Source organism: Pongo pygmaeus, chromosome 11, assembly GCF_028885625.2.
Source record: "Pongo pygmaeus isolate AG05252 chromosome 11, NHGRI_mPonPyg2-v2.0_pri, whole genome shotgun sequence".
In the NCBI taxonomy this organism is placed as follows: Eukaryota; Metazoa; Chordata; class Mammalia; order Primates; family Hominidae; genus Pongo; species Pongo pygmaeus.
In genome coordinates this window covers 61,831,643-61,858,823 of record NC_072384.2, presented here as the reverse complement: position 1 = coordinate 61,858,823, position 27,181 = coordinate 61,831,643, and the positions used below count along the sequence as shown (strand labels likewise).

General features: G+C 33.7%; 2 protein-coding genes across 7 annotated transcripts in view; one reads left to right on the top strand and one right to left on the bottom strand.

Moving 5' to 3' along the window:
* KCNH7 (potassium voltage-gated channel subfamily H member 7) overlaps positions 1-13,290 on the top strand; it is a 494,352-nt gene extending 481,062 nt beyond the window's left edge. For both annotated transcript variants that reach the window (XM_063648257.1, XM_054477433.2), the window contains one exon: positions 13,081-13,290. The gene's annotated coding sequence lies outside the window, so the exon portion shown is untranslated. The remainder of the gene's footprint in view (positions 1-13,080) is intronic.
* GCA (grancalcin) overlaps positions 659-27,181 on the bottom strand; it is a 43,966-nt gene continuing 17,443 nt past the window's right edge. For 2 of the 5 annotated variants that reach the window (XM_054477434.2, XM_054477439.2), the window contains 7 exons: positions 17,251-17,418; positions 11,392-11,461; positions 7,298-7,341; positions 6,874-7,021; positions 4,625-4,738; positions 4,227-4,285; positions 659-3,561 (listed from right to left, as the gene is read on the bottom strand). In XM_054477434.2, the coding sequence (XP_054333409.1) occupies positions 3,535-3,561; positions 4,227-4,285; positions 4,625-4,738; positions 6,874-7,021; positions 7,298-7,341; positions 11,392-11,461; positions 17,251-17,418 (630 nt within the window). In that variant the 3' untranslated portion in view covers positions 659-3,534. Of the gene's footprint in view, positions 3,562-4,226; positions 4,286-4,624; positions 4,739-6,873; positions 7,022-7,297; positions 7,342-11,391; positions 11,462-17,250; positions 17,419-20,373; positions 20,588-20,694; positions 20,928-27,181 lie in introns of those variants that run through there. The other 3 variants (XM_054477435.2, XM_054477438.2, XM_054477436.2) reach the window with 3 other exon arrangements.

Sequence of the window (27,181 nt, the reverse complement as noted above, 5' to 3'; positions counted from 1 at the left end):
TATAAGACTCTTTCTTTATATGCCAGAAAAACATATTTTTAAAAACAAGTAGAAAGAGATATGGCAGGAAATGATTAAAAGCACAGATTTCCCAGCATTCAAATAATGAGCTGACAGACAAATTTTTCCTAAGAAGTTTCCCAGTGTTTTGCTGGAAAGTAGTTTTCTGCTCAGAATTCTAAATTACAGGAAAAGTTTAATATATGTACTATATGATGACCTCATTCTAGACTTCAAATATTACCTGGGCAATATTCATTTAAAATCCTGTCTGTACTCATAACTTCTAAATATTTACCAGTTCTAAATATTTTAATTTGTATCATCTAGTATTATGTATAAACTCTAGACATATTCTTGGATGATACTTTAGCATTATGTATTTATTCAAATGTGCTTAATTCACTATGTAAATGATTGAATTGCAACCAAAAAATTGGGATCTTCTAACACAAGTTTCAAAGTAATAAAACACCCATGGTTGCATTTTAAAGCTTATGGGACAGAATATGCCTGCCTGAAAGAAGTCTTGGAATTTACTCATCAGATTTAATTCACCAGATATTAACAAATTTATTTCTAATAATTACCCAGAAAAGTAGAAAAGCAGAAGAAAACATATCATTTAAGTTTGTCAAACGTAAAAAGACAAAGAGCACATTTCTGACAAAGAGTATTTATTTTGTTTGTCCAGTTTAGTAATGCCATAAGATTACAAGCAAACTTAATGTCTTATATTTTACTTAAAGAAATAATCACAAATTGATTTTTGTTATTTTTTTAACGCCACAGACTTTAAACTGTATTAACAGATTCTACTTTCTTCTAGGGTAAATGCCTTCTTTGGAAATAAACATAACTTGACTACATTTTTTGTTACTTTTTTCTGGATGCATGTGTAAATAGATCAAATGAGAAATCCTTGAAATTACATTTAAAGCGGACCAAATTAAGATTTCCATAGTACTGATTTACCCTTGATGTAATTTAAAATGTATAAACTGCCACTCAGAATAGAAGTGCAATACCTGACATTTAATCATTTAGCAGTCTTTTAGATATAGGTGAATTACTGCACTGTTATTTGAACTGAAGCATCTCATAATATATATATGTAACAGATTTTGTATGATACAAAACTTTACAGCAAGCTATTTGAATGTTTATTAAAAAAATTCTCAAAATGACATGGAAACATGTTTACTGTATAAATAAAAGCACTTATACATTAACAGTGTACATTATTCAATAATTTACATCATCGTAAAAGAACTGGGGTGTAAGTTAACCAGTGCAAACTACTATACTATATTCATATTACAGTCATGTTCATCATAAAAATATCAGTTATTGTATTTTTAAAGCATCGAAAAAGTGAACTGTATTTCAGTATAAAAATTCTGGTAAAATATTCTCTAGGCCTAATGTTTTTGTTAACATAAGTTTGTCTGTTTAATGTAAAGTGCAGAAGAGTTGCCTGGCAATTAAGTTGGATCGGCATAGAATGTTAGGTTTTGCTAGAGAAAGGGGTTCTGTGGTCAAAAAGTTTGGAAAAAACTGGGTCAAATAAAATTAAACATGACTGATTTTATTAACCTTGGGGTTTCAGATGCTAATATACCTTATCAAGCTTTAGAAAGTGAGAGTTTCTAAATATGTTTGGCCATGGAAGCTCCTTCATAGACCTTCTATGACCAAAAGTCATAGGAACATTTTTAAATGAAAATTGTGTTAAAGAGTTCTAATACAGAATGTCACCTGGCAGAAGCTTACATGAATAATACCATTTGTCATTTTAAAAGTTTTACCTCAACTGTGAGCCTCCAAGTAAGAGAGATAATCATAATTGACCGCAGAATAGTTCAGTAACAACCATCTGTATAACCAGGATGTTAAGATTACAGGTTGCTGAGCCACATTATCACCATTCAATGTGAACGACACATAGTGTTTTTACATTTGCTTTTTCCTACAACACTTCTAATTAGAATTCTGTTTCTTTAATTTACCAGCTCAGTTAATGTCCTCTCACATTATCAAATATATGTTCATAAAAAAGCCAGAGAACAAAATTATGTGTATTACCTATTCACACATTTTTATAAAACTGACCAAGTGAATTTGACAGCAAATTATATAAAATTATCAGTGTCAAGTGACTATGCATTACTTCCTTTCCAGGATTTTTTAAAGTGAAAGCTGATTTAAAATTCTGTAAGTTTGTAAAAGGTTTTGTTCAAGATATTGCCATCTATCCTCCATCTTAAGAAACAAGGGATTTTATAAAATCTATAAATTCATTTGGTCAGCAGTCATAAAATTATGTCACTCACTGTTAGGTTAGAAAATACGCATTTAAAGCATAAGAAAAATATGTGGTTTATTAAATCTTCACTAAGACAGACATGAGGTGTTTGCCAAGAAAGAAATTACATTAATTATAACATCTTATATCAGGGATATTAAACACTAAAGATCTGGTGATTCTACTTCGCATTTTCGGCAGTTTTAGTACCAGGCAGAAAAGTTGCTGTGGTGCCTACTATGCTCAAAACACCACATTACATAGATGCACTCAAAATACTTACTGGGTTTTTAATGGCAAAACTACCACTAATGTTAATGTTGTCAAATAAGTCAAATGTATAATTTCTGAACAATTAGAGTGGTTAATTACTTGTTTATTTTTAAGTTTATAAAGAGTTGACATTACATTTAAACAACAATTTAATTAGGACAATTTTGAATGTTGCCCTATCATCAAAAATATATGCCATTTCCCAAAAGTCGAGATTTAGAGCAGGATGCCATTTTAAGTGAACTATGTCTTCACTAATGAAATAGGGTGCAGAGAGAAATACTATGTTTATTAAGAACTTTTTGCTTAGAGAAGACAATAAAACATATTTAAGAAAAATATATACTACAAAAAATAAAAAAGGAAAAAATAATGCCTTCTGTAGTCTTATTTCACTACAGATTTGACTAGGGAGATAATTTTCTTCTTCACGGACAAAGATCTTTAAGTTTCTTTTCTCTGATTATTTGATCAAGGAACAAACTATATTACAAACACAGCACAAAATCCAGGCTTTCATTTCTAGCCGACCCTCAAACACCACCAACTACAAACAAAATTTAAAAGTCTAATTTGTAACCTTCAGATAAGTATAAATTAGTTTTTTCTAGGCTTTCATCATTTGGCTTCTTATACAATCTATCTTGTAAAGTACATTCCTCTAAATTTACATTATTTAAAATTAAGGCTAAGCATTATTTAAATCAATTAATCATACAATACTTTATGACAATATGCACATATTTATAAAATAACTTTTCCAAAAGCAGTAATACCTCAAGTTAAAAAAAAATCTTTTATTGCTTTTAACTATCTGCTAAAATAAAAACACACAGAAAGGTAAGAGGTTTAACAGGTAGGAAGAACAGAAAACTCTTAAAAGTTTTAAAGTCGTCCGGTTCACTTCTTCCAAGCAAAAGAATTCAGTGTCTCTTCAGGTTTAAAATTCTAAACATTCAAATTGCCATAGTGCCCTGCAAAAACTAATACATAAGTAAAATTATTATCTATTAAGAATAAAATGGTTTTTAATTGTTTTTGACTAATTATATTCCATAAGAGCATTTTCTTAAGAGAGAAAAGTTTGTTTCAAAGGCTTATAATTCAAGTCAATAAATATCAGTAATGTTGACCCAGTAACTTCCATCAGTAAATATAAGAAAAACAAAACAAAAACTCTGAAACATTAAAGCACAGGTAAAATGTAACTGTCTTATAGCTTGAATTTTAAAAAACCCTGAATATCAGGTTAATAGTAACCATTTGAAATGAGAAATGAACAGCTTCATAATCTGTCATGGATTAAAATTTTTCCCTCCCTGAGAAAAAATATCACTACAGTAAACTACCCTTTTTAAAAATAATGGTGGTTTTGGCCCTTAAAAGTGATTTGAAAGATCATTTTTTTTTAATTCAAAAAACCTGTAATAAAAATTGAAAAGTATATTTACAATTTAACATGAAGTCAAATTGTTTGGCACCTATACCAATATTAATCTTATATTTGTGTTAAGCTGAAAAATATGGAAAAGTATATGGCATACAAAATATATTATTTCCAGTACTGGTACTCGGGATCACTTAAATTTTTTTTACTAACTAAGAACTATCTAGAATGCAGTATAAATATCAAAAGCAGGATACTCACATCGTCATATATGAAATTCGCAGACCCTTGTTGCAAGTGGTCTCTTTTCCTAAAGAAATCTTTAAACAAAGAAATTACTTTTTTATTGTAATTTAAAATACATAGTTTCAAATATTTAGTGCCCCCAGGTACAAAAAAAGAATAATTTCATATTCAATTAAATATTAAGTGATTGAATAGCCCAGGCAACAGAGATATGAAGAAAAACTTCCAAAAATAACATAACAAGTTTTTATCATTTATATTCCTTAATATTTGAAGGCTTAAAACTAATTAGATTTAACAGTGAATAAAGGGGGAAAACACACATTATTATAAACTTGCTGGAGGAAATGAGACACATTATTCAAGAAAAATAGCTACATAATACTGTACACCTAGTTTTAAATAGTCAATACCTGTCAATGCTCGAAGCTTCACACAGCAAGCAACATAATCATCAAAGAAAATTCTGCCATTCTTGCTATAACGTTTAACAATAGTAGTTAATGTTTGAGGACTCAACCTATAACCTAAAAAAGAGATAAATTAAAACTTCTAAATGTAAATAACATAAGAACACTGCAAGATTGCTTTCTCATTAATGAAGTCATAATTTTCAAAATTCATTCCACAAAAATATAGTTAGAAACAAAACACATTAATATTGAAATTGATCAGACAAAGGCTTCACTGTTAATCCTGTTAATCGGTATAAATATCACAATTCTAACTCTGTAATAAAGTCAAAGCTAAGGAAAAGAAAATAATTCTCTTCTTATGAATTTATCATATATTATTTTGAAATAATGTCTAATTTCATGGGTTTTAATGCTTCAATATTTCGATTATGTAACTTTGTATAGTTCTTAAAGAATATAAATGCAAAGATTACTAATGATCTTTATTATTCAAATGATATTTCCCACTGAACATATTACTTGAAAGTATCTTTTATAACTAAGAGAAATTGGAGGATCAACATGATTACAGGGGAAAAAAACAGAAAAATATTCTTTTTTGTCCTGGAATTCTTAGTGTTTCTTCATACACTGTAATAATAATAACAGCTTTCTCACTATTTCACTGATTTCCTTGGTTCTTTGTTCTAGTAGTCCTGTGATGTCCAAAATTTTGGATTTTATACTTATATCAATGAGAAGGAAGTTTTTGATCATGTACTCCCAGTATGTTTAAATTAGTTTTAAATTCTATACATGTATTATTGTTTGATTACTCCCATTTTTAAAAATACATAAAATCTAAAATTTAAAACAAATACAATTGAATAAAAACATAAATTAATATATTTTACTTGCTGTACCCTTATAGATGGCCCTATGCATTTAATGAGATGTATACATTTTACTAAGAAGAATGGTAGCCCAGTATTATTGCCCATACATTACTGGATTTGTAGACTTGAACAAATGACACTAATCAATTCAAAGGTGAAAACAACCAAAATAAATGCAACAGGAGAAAATCATACATGTAGCTACAATAGAATGTAATACGGGAAAGGTATAAATTGAAAGAAGCAGTAAAACATGCAAACTAATGTAATTATATGCAAATATATTTTGAACTTCATATTAGAGAGTTATGAGCTAAATGTGGTACTGATAAAATTCCTAGATTTTCCCACAGTATTCTCAGCAAAATAATTTGAATATTTTAAAATATACATGAAGATCTTAAATTTGGATAATCCAGAATACCCTTTTTACATTCCACTGCCTAACTGGAACTCTGGAGATTTTCTTTTCTGCCAAAGATTACATTAATTTCCCAACATTAGGCTGAATTAAGGTCCAGGTTTAATCCATTAGGTATTAAGGATCTATAATTGAACTACATATGTTTATATGGGCTGGACTGTCACTACTACTAAATTAAAATGTCTATTTACAAAACAAAACCAAACAAATCACTAATTTGACTTATTTAAATTGCAATTTGAGATAAGCCCACTTCCATTGGGTTCAGATTTTAACTTCCAAAAAATTAATTTTCATACAAATAGATTTTGTTTAGAAAAGAGTGTAAATCACAAGCATAAGAACAATTCATAAAGCTACTTAAAACTGCATTAACTTTAAGCAAATTAAACACCATTGTATGTTATCCATTTTGAAAGTATACTAGGAACATCAGCTTATCAGAGGTATAAGAATAAAGTTATATACTTTTAAATTACTCTAAAATGCAACCTTTCCATCTTGATGTATTTTGGCACCTGCTATGTGTTCTGCACTATCTAAGAAAAAAAAGACAAACAAAAACATGGTTTTTACCGCTGAAAAGCTATTTTGTACAGACTTTTGACTGACGGAGGCAAGCTTTGGCTCCCAATTAGAGATCTTGCTAAGTTATAAAAGAATACAATCTAAGTGGTAAGTACTAACAAAGAAATAAATTTAAACACAACAGAAGAAATTCAGAATGTATGCATGTATGGAAGATCATCTTTTGAAAAAAATCATAATTAAAATGGTTTTGTTGAGGTCTTTGGTCAGAATTTACCTACAACCTTGAAAACAAACAAAGGAACTTGCTGGCAAAAAAATATATCCCTTTATTAGTTAGTAAATTGTAGCAATTAAGTTCATCTAATCAAAGAACAAAGATTAGCTTTATAGATTCTAAAGAATGTTAATGTTCTTACCCATAAGACCAATGGCTTGACGCAACTCATGATGTTCTACTGTGCCACTTGCATCTTGATCAACAGTCATGAAGTTTTCCTTCCAGGCATTAAGAGCTGACCATAGCTCTTTGAATGCATTAAATCCCATTTTTCCTGTGTAATCTCTCTGATAGTTTTATTAACAAAAATAAATTCTGATACCTGAGTTTATCTGACTCTAAATCATTGACTAAAACATGAGTATGCTTCTGTAGACTTAGCCAAACTCATTATATGAATAGATTTCTGTATAAAAACTAGAAAGCCTAGAATTTAAACAGGATCTTACAAAGTATTTTTAAATTCACTAGTTTACTATGGGCACTGAAATCTAACCACTGGCTTGATAGTCAGAAAGCAATTACTCTTTATTCTAGTATTTTCTATTTCTATTCAAGGATACATCCAACATGGCAATCATAATTCTGCAGGTTTCCAAACTGAAGGCTGTAAAACATATTCAATATTTAAATTAGAGTATGCCCAACTTTATCTATGTAAAATTATGACAATCTCTAGTTTCAAAATAAAACATTTAAAAACTGCCAAAATATATAAAATCACCACAATCAACAAGCTATTATTCAATGTTAAGCACCCATTGTTTAAAAAAAATTACTGCCTTCAAAGTACTCACATCTAATGAGGGGACTAAGGTAATTAAATGAGCAATTATAAACTAACTGAAAATTATTGTGACAAAGACATTCCAGGTCTGTAAAGCACTTGGCTTCAACCAAGCCTGAGGAAAAGGAAGGCTTCCAGTCTTCATAACACAAATGACAAGTGGAGTTAAAGTAAAAGTTTGACATGTATTCAGAGATCACAAACTTGAGTTAAAGTATATGGGAGAGAGTGACATATGATGACATCAGAAAGGCAAATGAAGGCCAAATTATGAAACTTTCGAATACTACCCCCAAAAAGTTTGGGCCAATGAAAGCCACTGAAGTGTTTTCAGAAGCAGAAGGGAAATTCTAAAATTTCCATTTTAGAAACTTAGTTTACAATGAATAAAATATAAAGTGAGATGATATTGGAAATAGGTAAGCCCGTTGGTAGTTTACTGTAATAGACCAAGTAAGAAAAAATGAGTATCTGAATTGAAGCAACTGGTTTTTCTCGGGGGTTGGGGGGAGAAAAAAGGAAGAAAAAATCAATACAAACTATCTTAAAACCAGGGGTGATTTGAAATATTAACACTTTCATATTTATAGAACTACAACTGATGATCTATTGATAAAATTCCATTTTTCTAATCCTTTTCTAATTTTTCTAATCCAATTACATTCAACTTGTATGCTGACATATCTCAAGACTAAATTCATGTCCTGATAAAGAAAACATCATGTTAGTACAGTTTAAATTTACAAAGTGCTTAATAGCAGCTCGTTAATATGAAGGAATGAATAAAAATTTTCAAAATTATTTTATTTTATCCATAACATTTTAACATTTTATAAAAGCAGAAAATTATTTCAGCTAAATTTTAGACCCACTAAAGAAAAAATTATAAAACATTTCAAGAGTTAAAATTGCTGATTTTCTTTAAATGTTTAATATAGTATCAATGTTAGAATTGTTGGTTGTAGTATTTTCAAATTGACAACTCAATAGATACTCAATGTGTTCTTAGTATGAATAAGGCGGCATGTGTTACATGATTTCACATAAACATGCTAAACGTATAATAGTTCCAATTTTTAAACAGGAAGAAACTGGGACCCAGAAAGGTAGTTCCCCACGTTTACAAAGCTAAGGCTATACAACTATCAGAGTGAGGGGATTACATGAGAAATTTCTGGAATGGTATTTCCTCTTTTGGTCAAGTAAATAATATCTATTTTGCTTTACAGTTAACTTGGCACACATTCATAAAGTGGGAGAATCCGAATTAATGATAATAGATCGCTAAAACTGAATCAGCAAATAAGCAGATCTTCAATATCAGAATAGGAATGTGTATGTATAAGAAGAAATATTTAGCACAAAGAGTGGAGAGACAGACTTTTCAGGAAAGTTGACAGATTTTTCACTTCCTCCCCATAGCCCATGAGAATGGAGAGTAAACTGATTTAAGACATAAAACTTTAGAGAAAAAGAGAATTAGACAGGAAACAAAGGAACAAAATTTTGCAAGTTGAAGAGCTGATGGATGTGAGTTAACCAACCTAGATCTGAGAAAATGGATTCCTGAACTTGTAATGAGAAAAGCTGAGAAGCAACCCTTGGAGAAGACCCCAAATGCCAAAGAATTGGCAGTACTTCTGAAAGTGGGTGTGAAAGTGGAGATAAAAACAGAAGAATTGGCTGAATGTCTACCTAAGGAGCATTCTAAGCCTCATATCCCCTCCCTGCCTCAGTTCAGTTGGATGGATGCTACACCTACTTCCAACCCAGCAGAAGTCTGGAATTTTATTCTCTGGAGGAGTCTCTGAAATGTAAGATACCAGAGCTGAGACAGGGCTATCTTCTAAAAGCAAGGCAATTAAAGGACAATTTACAAAAGATTTGAGAACGCTTCTGAGTCCACCTCTCCTTTCCAGGCAGAAGGTCAACTGAAAACCCAGTCCAAAAGGGAATCCCTAAAGATACTGACACCCAGAGTTCCAAGACAAAACTGCCCAGCCAAACCACCATACATTGAAGCCCACAATCAATGCCTAACCATGATCTCAGGGCTTCTAATCAGCCTTTTAGTTAAAATATGAGCAAGGCAGTATCATCAGATAACTGAGAAAAGCACCTAACATGAAAGACAACCAAAACAAGCAAAATAAGAAGAAAAAACAATCTGGAAAAAACAAAGGTTGTATAGGAAGAAAAAACTTTAAAAATATATTAATAGTCTCAGAGAGATAAGGGACAATATCACATTCATGAAAATAGAACAGAAGCTCTTGGATTTTAATGAAAAGCAGAAATGAAAGACTCAATAGAAGGTTTAGGACATAAAGTTGAGGAAAATTCCCAAAACGTTCAGAAAAAAAAAATGATAGGAGGGAAAAGATGATAAAAGTAGAAAACCCAGTGAAAACAAAAAGCATTCCAAGAAACAGAAAATGTCATTGAAGAAAACGTCCTACATCTAAAGCAAAGGAGTTTCCAGGCTGAGAATACCATCTGAGTTCCCCCACACAACACAACTAGGCACTTTACCATCAAATCGCAGAACACTAAAGACAAAGATCTTACAAGCTTCCAGAGAGGAATAACAAATCACATCACATCCAGGCAGGAAAGAGAAAGATAAAGCAACAAGGATGCTAGAAACAATGGAGCAATATCTTTAAAATTCTACTTGAGAATCATTTGTAACCTAGAATTCTATACAGGCCAATCAATTCTGAAGGCAGAATGAAAGCATTTTTAGATACATAAGCTCTCAAAAATTTATCTTCCATGTATTCTTTTGTTTGTTTGTTTTTGAGACGATGTCTCACTCTGTCACCAGGCTGGAGTGCAGTGGCCCAATCTCAGCTCACTGGAACCTCCACCAGCCAGGTTCAAGTAATTCTCCTGCCTCAGTCTCCCGAGTAGCTGGGACTACAGGTGTGTGCCACCATGCCCAGCTAATTTTTGTATTTTTAATAGAGACGGGGTTTCACCATGGTGGCCAGGGTGCTCTCGATCTCTTAACCTCATTATTCGCCCACCTCAGCCTCCCAAAGTGCTGGGATCGCAGGCATGAGCCACTGTACCTGGCCGTATTTTTTTTTTTTATTAAGAAGCTGCTTAACTATACATTTCACTAAAATAAAATAATGAATTTCTTTGAAAGAGGACAACAAGAGATGGAGTAAAAAGGAGATCTAACTCAAGAGAAACGGGAAACCAGCTCCAGAATGATGGTGAAAGAATCCCAGTATGACAGCTACACATAAAAAACAGCATATCCCAGAGTTCTAGGATAATACCTGAAAACTACTGATTTCAAGAAAAGCAAAACATTACATAAAAAGGAAAAGTAATCATGCATTATCATAAGATACAGCTATAAGCAGCATTCAGATAGTAAAAATAAGGTAAAGACTAACATACCTAACAAAAATTATTATATATTATAACTACATTGGAAGGACAGGAGGATGGGAAATGTTCCTCTGTGGAGTGCAGAGACAGGGGAGAGTTTAAGGTTAAAATAAAGTGAAATCCTCATCTTCCATAGCAGGATATCAATAGATAATCATAAAATCCAAAAATCAATCGTGAAAAAATATTCTATCTTGAAATCTGGAAGCAAATTTCAAAAGAATCAGATTTTTAAAAGTCAAAAGAAGTGTCCTCTATGAGCAGTTAATGAGCAGTTAATGTTGAGGAGACAGGAATACACAATGAACAGTTATTTTCATAACGAGTTTTACAGTTATTTGACTCCTTAAACTTATGTGCATGTATAACTGTGATAATTTTTTAAACATTTTAATTACAGGGACAAAAAAATAAGAAAATAAATTTCCTATTATAATTTCAACAAAAGGGGAAAAAAGAACTCACGAGAGTAAGTTCCACTAATTCCAGACTGTGTCAAACATCTCTGAAGTTCTTCAGCATCCACTTCACCATCCTGTTTAAAAATAATTATGACCTAATTTAATGTGCAGTTATATAAAAGCATATTAAAATGTTAATTGACTGTTCTAGGCCAATCAAGACATATGCATTCTTTGAAACATTACTCTATAATTAACTACAAAATTCTAGAGATAATTACTGACAACAAAGGCATATTACAAAATATCATACCACAGAAATAATTTCTTCCACTTCTGAAGAATAGCACAATTACCCTGTTCTATAATGGTTCAAGACAATCTCATAAGAGTCATTGTACTTCTATTTTAAACAGTTAGAAAAACAGTTAAACAGTTAGAAAAATGCCTAACATGTGTTCAGAAAAGTCTCGAAAACATCCCCACTCATGCTGTTTTGGGAGGAGATTATTTATAAATAATACTGAAGCTTTAACTGGAAGGGGAAAATATATCTTCCCCCACCACTACCCCTAGCAAAATTCCAGAGTCCCCCTGTATCTTGCTGCTATTCTTCTGATTACTGCCCAAACATGTCTTGCCTGAACTTATTACAGAAAATAAAGTTTTAAAATGCAAACAAGAAATCACAATGGAAATGAAATAGGTTGAGTATTCTCATTATGATTTAGTACCTCCTCCTGTTTTTGACAAAAATAAGTAATTCCTTTGGAACCATCACATACATTGGCAGAAATGCAAAACGTCAGCTATGATGAAGGATCAAGGAGGCAAATTTAAAACCTACTCTTCATAAGAGATCTAAGAAACAACAAAACAAAAAACTTTTCTAAACTACTTCTAAGAAATATTATTAACACTCACATTCTAATGGATTTTTGGCAAAAGAACCCCTTACAAAACTGCAGCTGTTCTAATAGAAATTAGAAAATACTAAGCAGCATTGTTCTCAATGGACCATATGTATGGCATTACCTAGTCAAAAGTATCTAAGTGCTCCTTTCTCTGTCACACATATTTTCTGGGAATCTTGCTTACTAAATTTGAAATTCTGTAGTTAGAAACTTATACCTTTAAAAATTAGCCATATTTTTAGATCAGAGGACAGGTTAGAAAATTTTTCCTCAAATTAAAAGATGGCAGAAGGCCTTTTTGGCACAGGAACAAGCTATGCAAACACCTGAAGGAAGAGTGTTCTATGCTCCTGCTGTCCTATACAGCAGCCATTAGCCGTATGTTCCATTGAGCACTTGAAGTGTGGCTAGTCTGAATTACAATGTTCTGTGCGTATAAAATACACACTAGATTTCATATATTTAGTAAAAAATGTAAAATATAATTGATAATTTTTATGTTTATCAAATGTTGAAATGTTAGGATTTTTATATAATGGGTTAAATAAAACATTAAAATTAATTTCACTTATTGCTTTTTACTTTTTGAAATAATGCTGTGAGACATGAAAACTATTTATGTGCTTTGCATTTGTGGCTCATCTTATATTTACTTTGGGCAGTGCTGTTCTCGGCAAACAGAACAAGTGCAAACGCTTGGTGTTGCAATCATCTTCACCTGTTCACCTCTAGCACATCTTTCCCTACATTCTCATCATTTTCTACATGTCTGTATCTCTCTGGCTACACAGAGATCTTCTGAGTCAGTGTCTGAGTTTCCTTCATTTTTGTATTCCCAGCTGTAGCAGAGTATCCAGTACAAAGAAGGTTAGCTGTTTGGTAGAGTGAAGACAACTACCTCTGGTTCTTCACTAAACTGCTGGCATTTCTGACTGTTTGTGACCACGTTCATTTACTACTTCAAAACATTAAAAATATTGGTATTTCTCACTCAAATGTGGATTACATTTAAAAATCTGTACAATGAATGGAACTCTGCTTTACATGTGCTCTTCACAGAATTTTTGAAGTTAGAAAAACAACCATAACAGCTTTGCTGGAAGTTATTCATTGCCATCAGAAAGCATTCTGCTAATATATCACTTCAGAGATGTTATGAAAATATGTTATCTTAATGACTAACTCACAAATAAGCAATGTCTTCCTACACTACATGGATAAAATCCAAGTGATACTTTTGGATTTCTTTACCTATAGCTGAAGCTGATACTTAGGCTAACTATATAAACCCTTAACTGAATTAGGTACCATTAGTGGTAGAAAGCTGAATGTCCTAATTAAATTACAAGAGCATCAGGTAGAGAATTAATAAAAGTCAATTGCCCTTCGTTAGGCAGCAAGATTTTAAAATAATATCCAACTTCAAGTCCTATTTGTTCAGTTACTCAATTTGAGTCTCCACTTACTTACCTATAATACAAAGGTACCTGTGTCATGCCCACATCACAGTTGCTGTGTGGAAAAGTAGAAGCAGTGTGCATACAAAAGTTAAAGTTGTTGGTATTACTGTGATGCGTGTGTGTATGTATGAAGACAGAAACCAGAATTTCCCCAAATTGATGACTTAATCCTTACTGTTTAGAATACTTCATCCTACAAATAAGAACACTGCAGAAACCTTTAATCAGGTGTTTTTCATAGAGCATTATTAATTATGAGGCCCATCAAAAAAGGATATGGCTGTAGATGTGAGTTTGGTAGTTGGGTTCCAGGAGCAGTATACCTAAGTCAGATGTTGCACCTGATCCCTCAAAGCTAGGTAGAACTCAACATATGAAAAAATACAGTCTAAATATTTAGACTAAAAATTGAAAACGGGATAGTTAATTCATCCATTCAAAACATTTATCAAATGTTTATATATTCCTAATATCTATCTGTCAAGTAGGGAAAATATGACCAGAACCCTGTCTTTATGGAGTTTATTTATTCAAAAGCACAAGACTGGGAAATTTAAGGAAAGTATCAAATAGTTCAAACATAGCAAATTTATTGCCGACAATTAAAACGCTAAAATAGTCAGAAGTCAATAAAAGTTTCCAAATATATGTCTAGTTCATATACTTTAAGTTGTAATTTTATATGACGAATGTATTATATAGTCAAACAGAGATAATAGAATTATTCTCAGTATAATACTACTTATTCCCAGTATAATCCTTTAAAATGGCAATGGTATAATGAGTAGAACAGTTAAGGTACCATTTAGCTGCAAACAGCAGAAAATATTATTGAAGATGCTTAAACCAATAGGGGTTTATTGTTTCATATAAGAGGTCTGAGGCTAGGCAGAACAGGGCTGTATGGCAACTTAGACATGTCATCAATCTCTACATTTTTCCACATTCCCTATCTATAGGTCTTTATCTCAAGCCTGTTGTCTCAGGGTCACAAGATGGCTGCTGCACCTCCATACTTCAAATCCCCTTTCCAGGCAGGAAGAATGAAGGGGCAAAAACAGCCACAGCCAAGGCTTGCTCCCAGTAAGGCTTTTTTCATTTGGAGTAGAAAGATTTTCCAAAGATACTGCACCTACATGTCAATGGTCAGTCCTACGGCACATGGCTGCCTTTAGTAGCTACAAAGGTATCTGGGATGGTGACTATTATAGTTCCCCAGCCTCTATTACATAATAAAAGGTAAAAGGGGGTTGTAAATGAAATTGGGGTAGCCAAAACAGAATGTCTGCCACGTATATTAATTCTGTGTATATTGTCTATTCCTAGAAAAGCATATTAGACCTAGTAAACACTCAAGGGAATGAATAAAATGTTATTAAAGTTCTATAAAATTCTACCTACATCAATAAATCTTTCTTGACCATTATAAAAGAAAAGAGATATGGACTACAGCTAAGACTCAAGAGTGAATTTCTGTTTCTGCCCATTAGTATGGTATTGGAATATCCATTCTGCCAGTTTCTTTACCTTTTCCTAATGTGTTTTATCATCGAGCCTGTCCCAGAACCATCCACAATTTACAAATCTCCTCTTTGATACATTGCCCCAACTCCCTCAAGATGATTTTCATGTAGATCTCTTTTTCCAAATCCTCTCTGGCCCCCAGTCTCCATGCACCAATCCACTGTATTCCATAACTACAGAAGAGCTTTCAACTTTCCCCCCAAATTGTTAAACAAGTAAATGAAACATTATCAAGAAAAAAAAACACACATCTTAAAAAGATGTTCCCCAATGTTTCATTAACACATGCAACTATCTTAGTTCATCACTCTTCTAAGAAGTTTTATAGACAAAAACACAAATAAAGCAGGTGCTGCAATACATACTAAAGCAGCAAAAAAAAAAAAAAAAAAGACAAGCTCATTTATTTCAACAATAGGAGACAAACACCAATACACCTTCTTTTCAATCCCTTAATATATCTGGAATTCATGCTACTGTATGGTACAGGCTGAAGATTTATATTTACTTTTAGATAAATTGTTAATTATTTCAGGATAGTTAATTCAGGAATCATTCTTTCCCCACTGATACGAAATGCTAACTCTACCACATACTGAATTCACAGGTAAGCTTCTGGGGTCTTCAGTATTATATGTTTGTTTTTACATTAGGACCACACTGTCACAATTATTAATAATACATTTATATGATATACTGTAATTTAATATTTATTCTCAACAACATAGTATACAAGACAGACTTTAGAATCATTGCAGCAAGTGCCAAAAAGAAAAAAGAAAAAGAAATCTTTAGGAATTTGACTCAAATAATATTATATTATTTATCAATTAATTTGGAAGACATTGGCATCTTCTAATATTGTATTCCTTCTGATCTTGAATATTTACTCAATACTTCTGTCAAATACAACTAATACCTGATACAAAGGGGTATAATACATATCCTATTTGCTTAATTTTCCTTGAAATTTCACATGAAAAAAATATACAACCACTTAGAAAATAATAAACTGTGGTATAGTGTTACAGTTACGTAGGAGTAAAAGAAAAGCTTCCCTTACCACAGTATTCACATATCATCAGTAACAATTCACCCACAGAATTCATGTACTTGAACTGGCAGTTTCACACTTCCCTATTGGTCATAATAAAGTCAGTCCTTTAAATAATCACTCAAATTTACTGGAAACAAATAACATCCTACAACCATATCACATTGTAACATACTATTTCCTTTAATTTTTAATTAATAAATCCCGACATGATTATTTTGATAATCTGGAAAATTTACCAGCCATATAAAATCAAAATTACTATAAATGACATAACTTCACCTGTGAAAAAAATGTAATTTCTCAACTTGAATAAATTTATGAGACTCTGAAGTGATTTCCAATCATATTGTTTGACATACTTAGGTTTTAACTGAGATTTTTTTTTAAAAAATGGGAGTGAGGCCCAAGTTAGAAATATTGTTCCTTATAATTTTTTAAAATACTTCCTACTTTCCTAAAATTTCCAATACTCATTTTGCATGCTATAAAAGAATGTGCAGGCTAAACCTACTTAGCTTTGTGTTATCTATCACTCAGGGAGAGTATGATGCTCCTAAATGTCAAACAGAGTAAAGGAAATAAAAAGATTTAAGTGATAGAAAAATGATAACTCATAAGAAGATATATCTAAGTTTTGGTGGGGTGTTTAGTGACTAGTAAGAGGAGTCCCTTGCCGAAGAATTTCAGTAAGGCAAGCATACTAGGTAAGAAAGAATCAGATTTCCCCACTATGAAAAACAATGTTTCCTCTTTTAGTCAAATGAACAATGTATCAAGCATCACATCAACAGACTTTTAAAATGAAATAATTATGACTATGCTCATCTCTGATCTCAGGAAAAAAATTAGTCTGGATATATATAAAACATAAATTTCATATATATTTAAAATGATACTCTAAATAGCTGACATTTCTCTTAAACAATAATTTTTAAAGACATATTTATGCAATAAATTTAGCATCTCACCTGTCCAGCAACAGCACTGAAGTAAGTATACACGGAGTCACCAGCTGAGGAATAAGTGTCTGAAAATGCTGGGCACCCAGAGTATCCATCGAGGAGTATACCTGGGCCTGTTTCTGGCACTGGCTGTCCCATCTGCATTCCTGGCAGCTGAATGCTAAAATTTCCAAACTATAATAGTGAAAGGGGAGAAGGTTAGTAATATAAATACTACCTATTATCTATAAAAGTTGGATTAAAAGAAATTATTAGAAGTCCGTCAAAAAGTAAACACAGATACCAAAAGCTTATAATCCTATCACAAAAACTTTAACTACAAAATGTTAGATGTCCTACATTAAGACATAATTCAATTCATCAACATATATTACCCAGCATTAAAAGAAGTGTAAAAGAAAAAAGCAAGTTACTAGCCTCTAAGAACTTAATCTAACAGAGGAACATGTACAATTTTTAAAAATGTTTACCAACATCACTGAAGTAAACAAAAAGTAAAACAATGCAAGATTTTTCCTAAAGCAAAACTAAGAAGTAAACCTCAAGACACATACTTAGAAGAATATATATGTAAATACAATGAAACTTTAAGTGTCAACATTTACAATATGTTGAGTATTGCATTCTTTACAACTATTTAAACTTCAAAACTTTATATGTCAATATAAAATATGGGAAAAGGGTATATAGTTTTTCAAAAATCTTTTAAGGGGTGGGAAGCAAAATGTATAAAGAAACTGCTGTGGTTCTGGTAGTATCCTGAGGGATGAGATAGAGTTCTGTGTGCTGGCCTCTCACTTGTTTCTTTTCAGCCTACTGTGACTTATTGCAGTTTATGTATGTGGGATTCTCTCATGTTACGGATTATGTGATCTAGTTTTAACTAAAGCCATCACAAAATGGCAATAGTAAAGATTCAAAAACATGCAAAGCAACATGAAAGGCTTGGACATGAAAATATTGTCTAAGTTTTTCCTTACCCACATTATGTAGTAATAATAATAATGATCAATTTTGACTCATTTGAAACTATCAAGAGGACAACTTGAAACATGAATTTATGTAAACCGTGTTTAGGGATGAACCCTGTTGGCCAGGGGCCCCAGTTCTCCTCCACATGGGCCCTTTCACATGGCTCTTCCACTTTTTCATAGCTTGGCAGTCAGCTTCTAAGAGAGAGAAAGAGAAGCTGCCAGTCCTCTTAAAATATAGTCTGGAACCGCCATGGTGTCTTTTCTACTGTATTCTATCAGATGAAGGTGAAACAGGCCCAACCCAGATTGAAGAAAGTGGAGAAATAGTCTGTGCCTTTCGATAAGGGGAGTGGTAAAGAATTGGTAACCATCATTAATCTGACCACCAGGTTCTCAAATTATGGGATTGGGGAAAGTTAATGCTGCAAATTGGGAAGGGAAAACAGATTAAAAATTATTCCTAAGGACAGATTCTTCATCTTTGAATTGATTTTGTATGCTATTTCTTATGTGAAAATCTAATCTGTGTAAGTTTTCTGTGCTTAAAATGTATTTTTATTATTGAAAACACTGAAGCTTGTAGAATACAACATGTACAAATAAAAACATGTAACAAAGTTTTAGATTGTTTCATTTCCTGTGACCAAAATGAGAAACAAAGAAAAGAAAAAAAGTCCTTTACATTGAGTTATAATTTTTATTCGTATACAATTAGTAAAAAAAGAAATTAATACAATTTTTATAAACAATACTTAAAAGAAGTAAAAATCTATTGGAAATGCATCTCCTACAGAGATAAATCATGCACTTAATTAAAGTATATACTATCAAAACAATTAGGTCTAGCAGCTGACATTTTATATTTTGTTAAAAGAATATAAGAAACATTAATAAGGTATGGGTTTCCTTTAACATGATTTATAAACGTCTCAACTATCTTATTAATATTCTCCTAGTAAAGAAATCATGTAAGTTTTATCCCAAAATTTTATCCAATGTATCTTAAAATGTTTCAATTACATTTTTTAAAATCAGTGCCTCTAATCTACATTGCTTCAACTATTGAGGGTACTTCTCTTTCCGGCGATTAATAATGAGCATGAGAACAGCTGAAAAGAATTGTTTATTTTAAATTCATGGAAAAGGATATTTAAATATTCAAAACACATACAGACGTTCTCTTTATTGTGTCGTGGAACTCTCCATCAAATTCAAGCACTCTGACAAAAGTGGGTAAGGAAGCACCAAATTATTTGAATGAAAATGTATTACTCTTGCCACCTCACTCTACCATACATATATGAATTCAGAGCATACCAAGAGGAGTAAATATACACACTTCAAACAGATAGCTTCAACCAAATGAAAATACGTATACGCTAGGGACGTTTTTAAAGACCCACAGGTTTATGCAATCTTGACTAATCTTTGAAGGGGCTTTACTTTCCTTGGGTACTTTAAACTTCCTTCCTAAATTTAAGGACGGAGGAGGCGTAGGCATTACAAAGTGGAAGGTGTCAGAGGGAATTGAGGCAAGTCTTAAGGAAAGCAAATCAATTTCAGGAACAAGTATGTGTGGAAGTTGAGGACCTGGAAATTCATATCCTAAAACAACAACAACAACAACAACAGCAACAACAACCATGAACTCCAAGGGGTAGGAGTAACTCTTTTGAAGACCACAACCATAGCCCAAAGTCAAGTCCTATGTTAAAATCTGTAAAACACAATTTCTCTTTTTAGGTAAAAAACAAATAGAAAATATATTATATTCTACCCACACCGCAGTGGATCAAACTACTGTTAACTGTTAACACAGCGTGCTCAACCCACTTTGTAGATCACTGACATCGATACTAAAGGTTTGGGTTCCTTTCTGAAAAGAAGGGGCTAGCCACCAGGACTCTACGATTATAACTTGCAACTCCCAAAGGTGATGTAGGATAAAAGTTTTATAACAAAGAGTAACTTCCCCCCGCCTGGGGGCGAGGGGAGGAGTCTAGAACAGATTGCCCTTCGTTTAACAGTAAAGATTGGGAGTTATTTACCGTACACCTTAATTTATTCATAAGGAACTTAAAGAACAAGAAGTGGTCAGGAAATTCAAAAAGAGGATCTCTAGCAACCCTGAGTGGGGGGCGGGGGAGGGATGTACCACAAAAGATTACTGGAACAAGATGAGGGTGGCTTGTTCCTCCATTCCAGGAAATAAATTTCCAAACACACATTACTCCCTTGGCTCCACCAGGACGATCCTCGAGGGCCCTCAACGACCAGAAAACCTGCGGCTCCAAGTCAGCCCAGGATCAATGCTCGCCCAGGCCCTGGCCCCCAACAGCCCCAGAGTCCGGCGCCGCCGAGTACCACGCGCGGACGCAGGGAGCAGGAGCCAAGGACGCACCCGCACGCTGGCACCGCCCCTGGGGGCGCCACACCCCGCGAGGAAGAGGGACACGGCCAAGCGGCTGCGACTCACCCCTCCTCCGTATCCCGGGTAGGCCATGACGAGCGGAGCGAGCGTCACCCTCGAGTCGCGTCCGCTGTGCTGAGAGAAAAGCACAGGCGCAGGTGCAAGGAGGCGCAGCTGCAGGTGAGGCTTAAAGGCGCACTAACCGCACAGTTCACTCCTCCGAACCCGCCCCCTTCCGCAGTCCAGCCCCGCCCTGCACGGTTTCAATTGGCTGAATCCCACACTTTGGCGCCAACTCTGCTGCAGTCCGCCCCTTCCCGCAGCCTAGCCCCCCCCATCTCTGCCCTGATTGGCTACACCCCATCGGGAGCCCACCAGTCCCTGCTCGGCTCTTACTGGCTCCCTCAGGTTCTCGCGCGCTCTCCTTCTAAATCCCGAAGAAGTCTTTTCTGCTGCAACTTCCCACCCTCTGTGGAAAGGTCTTCTACAAGCCTTCAACTCCTCAAGTTACTTTTCTTTCTAGAAACCCCAAACCGGCAAGTCTGTGACTTATTTTAACCAGTCCTCCACGCTTTTGAGCTGGACTTCAAAGACCCATCTGTGAATTTCAAAATTTGCAGTTACATTTACTTTTGTGTAGTGTTGATGTCACATCAAAACTTTGCAACCAGGACCACACCTGTGGTCCAAGAGGAGCGCTTCTGCGCCAAAACCCACTTGAGGCCACATTGGACGAACAGGTTATTGATTCTGTTTGGTAGATAAATGGTGACCTGAATTGTGACATTTTGGCAAATAAACAGGATATCTAGTTAAAGTTGATTTCCAAATAAATTTCTTTAGTGTAAGTATGTCCCAAATATTGCACAGGACGTGAACATATACTAAAAACTTATTTGCTGTTTGTACACTGATAATATAGACGGTGTCCTGTATATAATCTGACTCAGCCTTTGGGCAAACTCTTGTTAAATGTTCAATTACTTTGGCTTATTAAGTAATAGCAATGGACGAGTCTGATTTATCTCTGGAATTCAAATGAATTTTGTAGCTCTGACTTTAAAAGGACAGGGCAGCTGTAGCTTTGGCTTATGAACAAATAAAAAAACCAAATGATATTATTTTGAGTTATCTCTGAAGAGCAAGAGAAGGGCTAACATGTCTCTTAAAAATAAGGCTATCAAAAAAATGTTAACTATTCACAAAGGAAATCAGCCTTGCAGAGCTCAGTATCTGTTGTTCAGCTATGCTACACAAGAGGATGTTGGACCTTGTGAAACAATTCTCAGAGGAAACAGCAGAAAGAAAGGAAGATTGCTGATGTCGAAGCTACTCTTGGGAAAGTGTCTGTAAGTTCCTTCAATGCTGTAAGAAATACTTAAGCCACTAAGGTTAAATTATTGGCATAAATAAATAGAGGGGAAGGGTAAAACCTATGTGGCAAGAGGGAAAAATGCATGGCTTATGAAGGTATCAAATGATAAAGCTCTAGAAAGAACAAACCATTCCAAAATTTTATTCCAACTGATTACATGTTCAAAGAAATGCTTAGAAAGGATTGAGTGTTTACATTTACAATGTTCGTCTGATTCTATGGTCAAAATTTTTGTGCATCTTGTTTTCATCAAAATAGCCTTATTGATGCAACTGCATTTGTGTAGGTGGGAGTTAAGTCCCCATGGGTTTCTTGCTTTTCTGCACATTTAATTGCAAAGATAGTGTTTCCTGCCAGGGCAAAGTTTGGGTACGTTTGCTGGCAGCCTTCTTGGAACTTTCCTAAGCTTGGAGTTCTTCCAGTTGCATAACAAACGCAATGCATGTGCAGCACCCATCTGGCAGCTCCTCTTCGCCCTGTGGGACTTCAGAATGAGGGGAATCTATGGAAGTATGAAGCTCATGGTACCTATTGTGATTTGAGTAATAAAGTTATTTGTCTCTGACTCAGGAATCTCACACATTCTGCCAACTTCTATGAAATTGTGGCACTCTACTTGTTTGCTCATACCTAGGGTAAAATATCAGATCCTTCATAGTTCCTGCCAATATATCTCTTAACTTAGAGAAAGGGCTACCAAAGAAAGTTCCTACCATGAAGATGCAGAGGAGGACTTTGAACAACACAGCATCTCTATCTCTAAAACTAGTGTTTCAAATTATAAATATTCTAGTATAAAAATTCAAATAAGGCCATAGAGTTTTTTTTAAATAATAGTAATGTTAATTTGCCTCCATGAGTCAAGTTAATACTGTATGAACAATAGCATTTTATGAAAATGTCATGTCTATTTAAAAAATTTGCTTTTTAAATATTTTTCTTTTAATAAAATCCGTCTTTATTTTATAAAAATAGTTACAGCGTGAATACGATGTACCAGGCATTGTGTGTTGTGAAGTGTTATTTCTCAAAACAACTCCATCAGGTATATGTTATTATTCCCACTTTACAAATGTGAAAAGTAAGGTGGAGAATTGTATTTCACTACCCACAACTGCAGTTGCATAGTGACTAGCAAATCTGAGAGTTTGGCTGCAGAATGTGGTTTCTTAAACATTGTATGTCCCCTTTTCTCTCCATCCCCAACCATAGTGCTGTATTTCAGAATATAATAAAATTATTTACACCATAAAAGAAAAAAAGGCTTTAAAAGTTTTTAAATGGCAGTAGAAAATATAACTAGAGAAATAGCCAAGGAAACGCATTGTTTTGACCAAGATTAGCCAATTTAATTACTTCTCTTACACAGGATACATCCTTTCTGGTGACCATAAAGCTTACAGGATTATGTCTAACTATGGAATTTCTTCTGAATCTTGGTGGCATTGGTCTTATCATAAGTTTAGATATTCAATTAACCAGCACATTTACCAGTAAAATATAAACAAACAATAAATTAACTGCAGTTCTTTTTCCTATCTGTTGCCACCTCATTTTCTCTTTCCCACTATATGAATGAGGGAGAGAAAAGAGACACAACTACTCAGCAAATTTCAGTCACAAACCCAGAGCCTACTTCCCTCATATAAATCATATATATATATATATATAAAATAAATAAGACATACCAGCTAATGGAAAACAACATTAATGGAGTTTATTTTATATCACTAAGAAATTTCATTTAGATAGAACAATTCATTTACTCAATAATTATTTATTGAACATATATAATGTAACACTATTTTAGATGTGGAAAACATACATCAATAGGAGGGGAGGAATGTCCTTGCTTTTTTGGAACTTACATTCTAGCAGGGAGAACAGACAATAGTAAGTAAAAATGATGAGTAAGTAAATTATAAACCATGTGAGAAGATGATAAATGCTATTGAAAAATAAGGAAACCTAAGTCAAGGTTAAGGGGTAGGGAGATGACAGAGTAGGTTGTAGCTCTAAATGGAGTACTTGGGTAGCTTTATTGAAAAGGCAAGATTTGAGTAAAAACTTAGAGGTCATGAATGAGTTAGACGTTCTGGAGGTATCTGTAGGAAGAAATTTCCATGAAGAACTAGAGTTAAGGTCCTAAAGCAAAACCCTGCCTGAGCTATTTGAAGAATAACAAGGAGGCCGGTGAGCCCGGAATAGATTGAGCAAGAGGGAGAGTAGTGGGAGTGGTTGCAGAAGCAGGGGACATTGGAGCAGATCATGCAGGACTTCACAGACCATTTTAAGTACTTTCTTTTATACTCTGGTTGTGATACGGAGCCACCGAAGAGTTTGAAATCTAAGTGGGACATGATACGATTTAGGAAGGCTCACTCTTTCAGCTGTTGACAATAGACAAGAGGTTAGTGTAGAAACAAGATCTGTTAGCAATCTGTTGGTAATCTAGAGATGATGGTGACCTACTAGGGTATAGCAGTTGAGATGGTGAGAAGTAGTGAGATGATTATTCTGTTTTTAAGGTATAGCCAGCAGGGTTTACTGGTGTTTTGGATTTGCCCTTAAATGACATGGTGAAGACTGGGGAAGGAGCAGTTTGGGATAGTGCCAAATCAAGAATTAATATTGAAGATGTTAAATTTGAGACACCTGTGATACTAAGTGACTATGTCAGGCTGTTAATCTAAGAGGTTGCCTGGAGTGAACAGCTTCGGGGGAGGGTGCCTACCAACCACTCAGCATTTGCATCTTAACAGACCTTTCTCCACTTGACACACTGATGACAAGTGGCAAAGAATTTATTTTTAGAGAGGGAGGATTCCTCCAAAATGGCCCTAACAATTGCTGATGCTGATAATGAAAGTGAAAGGGGACTAAGAAATTAAGGCCTCTTTGGGCATCATTGATTGTAAAAATTAATTAATAATATAAATAGTTTTATGACTTAGAGGATTAAAGGTATAGCCCATTACATATGGAAAATGATTCTGACAACTTCTAAATCCATATAACACTTAAGAAAGTACGTACACAGTGTCTGTTAGCTCAGGCTGCCATAACAAAATACCATAGGTTGTGTGGCTTCAACAAAAGGAATTTATTTCTTACAGTTCTGAAGACTGGAAGTCCAAGATCAAGCTGCCCACAGGGTCAGTGCCTGGTGAGGCCTCTCTCCTTGGTTACAGATGGCTGCCTTCTCCCTGTGTCCTCACATGACCTTTGCTTGGTGCATGAGGATAGCAAGAGAGGGGGCAAACTTTCTGGGGTCTCTTTTTATAAGGGCACAATTCCCATCATGAGGACCCCACTCTCATGACCTCACCTAAACTGAATTATCTCCTAAAGATCTATCTCCAAATATCATCCCATTGGTGGTTGGGGTTGCAGCATGCAAATTTGGAGAGGGAAGAATTTCGTTCATAGCACACAAAATCTGAAAGTTGAAAAAAGAGACACTTGATCATAATGTTCACTGTTGTGCTGTCACTTTGATCTACCCTAGTATTTATCTATTTTATGCTAAAATGTATTCCTTAATTGGATTTCCAATATTCCTTAACATAGATTTCCTTAATTGATCTACATGCAATAATTATCATACTTTTCCAGAAATTATTCATTGTGTTTTTAATATGGAATAATGAAGATATATATGTGTTATTTGCATAAGACATAAAAATATGACACTATCAAGTGAAGCCATCCAGTAATAATTTTATTTTAAGCCTGAAGTTGTTCCTTTCAGTATCTTTCTAAGGGTTACTGCCCACCAGTGAGGACAGAAGAAAAATAATAAGCGTGCCAAATAAGACAAAAATAAATATTATTTACCATTTATTACCTCAAGCAGCCACTTGACAAACTGACCTTTCTTCAGCTAAGCTCTCAATAACACAGTTTTCTGTTTTTAATTCTGAAAATACTAGTACTCTTTTGGCAGGAGTACAAACTCTAAAGCAATTTAATAATAGTGCATTTTAGCATAAAATTGTTAACAAGGCTCTTCAGAAAGGTGATGATTGGTATACTTTCTGCATATATACATCCTCACTTTGATTATTAAGTCTATTAAGCAATTTGGACTCAATGAAAACTTCTTGAGAAATTATACATATGTAGATAATGTTGATCACAGTATGTGTCCACAACTAATGCTGAATAAGAACAGCAACAGTATGAGTAAAAGCCTCAATAAAGTCATGTACTTTTCAGGTAAGATCAGAAAAATACCTACCTTAAATTTTAAATCCAAGTTGCATGCTTATGAATATCATTTAGATTCTACCTAGATAACATGGGATGATAAACCCACAAAGCTATCTTTCTAGAAATATATAAATTAAATATGTCAATTAAATTCTGTTATGTTGGTGTTTATCCCACTGGTTAGTAACCCACTTCTGTAATAACATGGGATGATATACCCACAAAGCTGACTCTCTAGAAATAAATAAATTAAATATGTCAATTAAATTCTTTTATGTTGATGCTTATCCCATTGGTTAGTAACTCGCTTCTGTGTAGTGTCAGTTAAGTTAGAGTAGTCCTGTTACAAAAAATTAAAAATAGTTTCATCAAAAACATAAAAGTGGCCCAATTCTTAAATATATTATTGGCCAACTAAAAGCTGAGATCATCTCATTTCCACATTAATCCTCAGGTGTTTTGTGTATGTGTAAAATAAGACTGCCCCCCTTCATATTTATGTAAAATTATTGGTGGAAATAAAACCTGGTAATAAAAATTTTAAAATTACAACTTATTCTTTTATATAGCACTTGATATTTTTCACAGCTATTTTGCACATTATCACATTTGAGTTTCACAACAATCTTGTGAAATAAGTAGCACCAATTACATCTTCAGAGGAAACGTAGTAATAACTTGCATTGTGGATGTAGACACAGATCAAAGCAGTTGCAAAATATTTTTAAAACAAAACATGAACTGATTATTTTTCATGTTCAGGAAATAGCACACAAAATCTGAAAGCTGAAAACAGGAGACCCCTGATCATAATGTTCACTGTTGTGCTGTCACCTTTCACTACACAATCACCAGTGCTTGTGTACTTTTGAATGAGTGTGAGAGAATGAAGTCCCATTCTTAGAGCCTTTAATGTTACTTAAAACCTAAGAATCAAGCTATAAAACACTTCATTGCTTGAGTTAT